Source organism: Odontomachus brunneus, unplaced genomic scaffold (genome assembly GCF_010583005.1).
Source record: "Odontomachus brunneus isolate Ranch 3 - 2012 unplaced genomic scaffold, Obru_v1 Obru_scaffold_089, whole genome shotgun sequence".
Lineage (NCBI taxonomy): Eukaryota > Metazoa > Arthropoda > Insecta > Hymenoptera > Formicidae > Odontomachus > Odontomachus brunneus.
This window is the reverse complement of record NW_022639539.1, coordinates 892,229-896,038: the sequence shown is the minus strand read 5'-3', so window position 1 is coordinate 896,038 and position 3,810 is coordinate 892,229. Positions and strand designations below refer to the sequence as shown.

General features: G+C 35.9%; 1 protein-coding gene across 2 annotated transcripts in view; it reads right to left on the bottom strand.

The window, feature by feature from the left end:
* Positions 1-3,810, bottom strand: part of LOC116848084 (2-amino-3-ketobutyrate coenzyme A ligase, mitochondrial) — a 96,330-nt gene that overhangs the window by 79,728 nt on the left and 12,792 nt on the right. Inside the window, exon 1 of one of the 2 annotated variants that reach the window (XM_032823850.1) lies at positions 2,297-3,375. The exons of the other annotated variant lie outside the window; for it this stretch is intronic. Coding sequence (XP_032679741.1) covers positions 2,297-2,344 — 48 coding nt within the window. The 5' untranslated portion in view covers positions 2,345-3,375. Of the gene's footprint in view, positions 1-2,296; positions 3,376-3,810 lie in introns of those variants that run through there. 2 annotated transcript variants of the gene reach the window in all.

Below are 3,810 nucleotides of genomic sequence, written 5' to 3'. Positions count from 1 at the left end.
ATTTTCAAAACTGAACCACAAAATGGTATAGTAAAATATTTTTTATCATACCCAGAAGCTGTCAAATTTGTTTTAACTGTCTTTGACAAATATTGCTTATTCTTGCACTAATAAATTATCAGGATTAATTCGTGTGTATAAAGACAGATTGCCTCTTGGTTTCCATAATAACGTTATATAGGTTGCAATGCAGTGGTTGTGAGGCGTCATATGTTGGTAGAAGACTCTCTATACGTATTGCCAACATAGGAGAATTCCTAGGAGTTCTACGGTAGAGTTAACGGCCATACAGAAACACCGTTTGAAGAAGAACCATGATTTCGATTGGGATCATGTCAAAGTTTTATATGAGGAACGGTTTTATTTAAAACGCCTGATTTCAGAAATGATTTTCATCAAATTTCAAAAGCATGGTCTTAACTCACAAAAGGACATTGAATATTTGGGCAGCAGCTACGCTGCGGTTTGTTATAACAATAAACTTTGTTTTGGTTTCCTTCTCTTCCACGAGTCGTTGCCGCAATGTTAATGCTCAATTATATAAATCTGTAATTATTTCTTAGACGTGGCGATGTTATCGTTGACAGGACCGTTTTACTTTTAGCCGTGCTCAACAAAGGTATTTTATATTGCCTGTTTTAATTATTTATTATATTTCAATTTTACTTACTTTTATTTTATTTTATGATTTTTTATAGTTATGACGGCTACTTCTTAATATTAATTTGACTACTTAATATTATTTCGGTAACGGTCGTGTCAGCTTTAATATTGCGATTAACATTCCTGTAATTTTAATCAGGTCTTTAATTAATTGTAATGCGTTCGTACTATAAACCTTGAGTTTTTATTATCACTGAAGTGGGTTCATGATTGAGCCGAAATGTCTGATTATTTATATTGATTACTCATGTTCAATAAATATTACACGATTTCCTAACACAAGGAAGGTTTTACCCATATGGTACATAGTACTATTAGTCCTGTGCTTGAACTCGAATTGCCCCTTTTTCCTATTTTTTGATTAATATCTTCGTTTGTGAGTTCTTATTTATTTCTCTAAATTATTGTAGGATCCGAAAGTTGAGAGACAGGGGCCAAATCACAATCAGACTCACTTTTATGATAAATAATGTTATAAATATATTTTAAGAGCAATACAATATTCATCTAATCTCATTGCTATATGTCAGAAGATTGATTTGCGCGACTCGCGTTGTTAATTGTTTTCGTTGCTACGCCGGTATTATTTTGCTCGATTTTAGGTCCGACTCGATCCAACTCACGACCTCCACATTATTTATTATTTTAAAAGCTACATCACATCACATCATACAACATGTATCTGGCATGGAGTATTATTATAAGTAAAGAGATGAGGCATGTCAATAAGTCGCTCTGTTTTAAAAATTTATGTAAGTATGTGTATTTCAGAGTCAGCTTTTCTGACACTACTTATTATTAGTAGATTGCCTTACCTTATGTATTTGGCAACAAGTATTATTAAAGGCAAGAGGACCATACGCGTAAACCATTGGCAAAAAGCACACGTAAAAAAAATTTCTATACAAGTACTTACTAAGTACTGACAAGTAGTATATGTCAAATAAGGCAAGTCTGACAGTAATAATTGGGAACTACCTTATACGGTAAAAAGGATACATGTGGCAGTTACTGACAGTAACAACATGAAATAAGTTGTTACTGACAGCACTATACATGAAATAAGATGACTCTGCTTTTAACTACTGCGAAGCAGCACACGTCAAAAAAACGACTCTGACACTAGTTACTGACAAGCAGCACATGTAAAATAAAGCGCCACTGCTTGTCATTGCTGCAAAGTAGCTGACGTCAAGTAAGACAACTCTGCGTGTAACTACTGGAAAACAGCACACGTAAACAAAACGATTCTGATAGTAGTTATTGACAAGCAGCACACGTAAAATAAGGCGCCTCTGCTTGTCATTATTGCAAAACAGCTGACGTCAAGTAAGACGACTGTGCTTATAACTACTGGGAATCAGCACATGTAAAAAAAACGACTTTGACAGTACTTACTGACAAGTAGAATACCATTAATAACACGACTCTGACAATAACTGACGAGCACCATATACGTCAAAATAGATGTATGTGACAATTGTTACTGACAAGCAGTACACATCAAATAAGACTACTTATAAGAAGTAAGAAACGTAAAAGAAATGCATGTGGCAGTAAATACTGACAAACAGTACACTAGTGTACACGTTGAAAAGGGCGCTTCTGTTCCCAATTATTATTATGTACATACCATTTTGGTTTCGCTGCTTGCCTCCGCATGAGCATTATTTTTTTTCATGTCTCAACTGTTTTGCTGTCTTGTCCGATTATTTGTCGTATGTTGTCGTTTACTGTTGTCGTCTGCTAAGAGGTTATGTAGTCAGAGCTAGGAAATCTTTCCCGGGTGCACTGGCGTTTTACTCCATCCACTTCTCACATAGAGACGCTTCTGTCCGGCCGAGCGTGCGTAGTCTCTCTGTGTGAGAAGTGGAAGGAGCAAAACGTCAGTGCGCCCAGAAAAGATTTCCCAGCTTTGCCTATTTACAGTGCTCACAGTGGCTTATTGTAGCACTGGCACCACTAGCGCGGTATCCGTGAACTATTATGGACGTCTAAACTGCTCTCTTTTATCTACATTTTAGCAAAAAGTAATAGTAATTTTCCATAAGAAACTGTGGTTTTCTAAAACTTCTAAGCATATTTTTGAAGATTGGATGTTATTCCTTAGAATATTTTGTAGCCTGCAGATATTTCCTTTTTTTTTTTATATGCATCGTAGAAATTTTTTATAACCTACGAATTGTGCTAGAAAACAACTAACTTAAAAATTTTTTTATTTTCGATGAAAAAATTAGATCTGCGGGGTATGTTTCAGTGAATACTTTAAGCATGCAAAAGCGCTTTTCGACCAGTTCAGTCTAGACGACGTAAAATCTAAAACAGGCACTCCGACATCCCCTTAAGTAGAAAAATTGTAGTTTTTGCTTGCTTTCTGCCACCGATCTGCTGTCAGATTTGGTCATCAGACTCTATTGACATAACAACAGCAGATTGCGGACACAAATAACACTGAATCTGTTGACAGACCCTGGTCAATCTATTATCAGACTACTAGCAGGTTGCTTACTGGATACAGATTGTTTGATAGTAAGTACGACATCCATTGTACACCAGAGTACATTAAAAGGTTAGTCCACCCTGGAAGCCTCAAAATCATGTCTAACTTTGGAAGTTAATTAACCAAAAAGTTATACACGATACAAAAAATCTGTTTATACTACATTATTAGTCATTCCTTCATGTACAAAATGTATATATTGAGTGTACAACTTAGTTCGATCCGTTTTCAAAAGATGGCTCTAGGTGCTATAAATGGTTGACGGCGACAGCTGATTTTTGCTGTATCGTGAAGTGTCAACATCTGTCAACCAAATATTGTTTACAAGCCTTTGAGTTTTGCACAACAAGTTTAATATTTACTGCGTTGAAAATGTCGAGTTTCGTTCCAAATAAGCACCATTTGCGGGAAGTTTTGATTTTCTGTTCCAATTGGAAGAAAAGTGCAGCTGAAGCGCATCGAATGCTTGTGGAAGTTTACGGTGAATCTGCACCGTGGGATAAATCTTGCAGAGAATGGTTTCGACGATTTCAAAGTGGTGATTTAAGTGTTGAAGACAAAGAGCGTTCGGGTCAACCGAAAAAGTTTGAAGATGAAGAATTAGAAACATTACTCGATCAAGATTCGTGTCAAACGCAAAAAGAGCT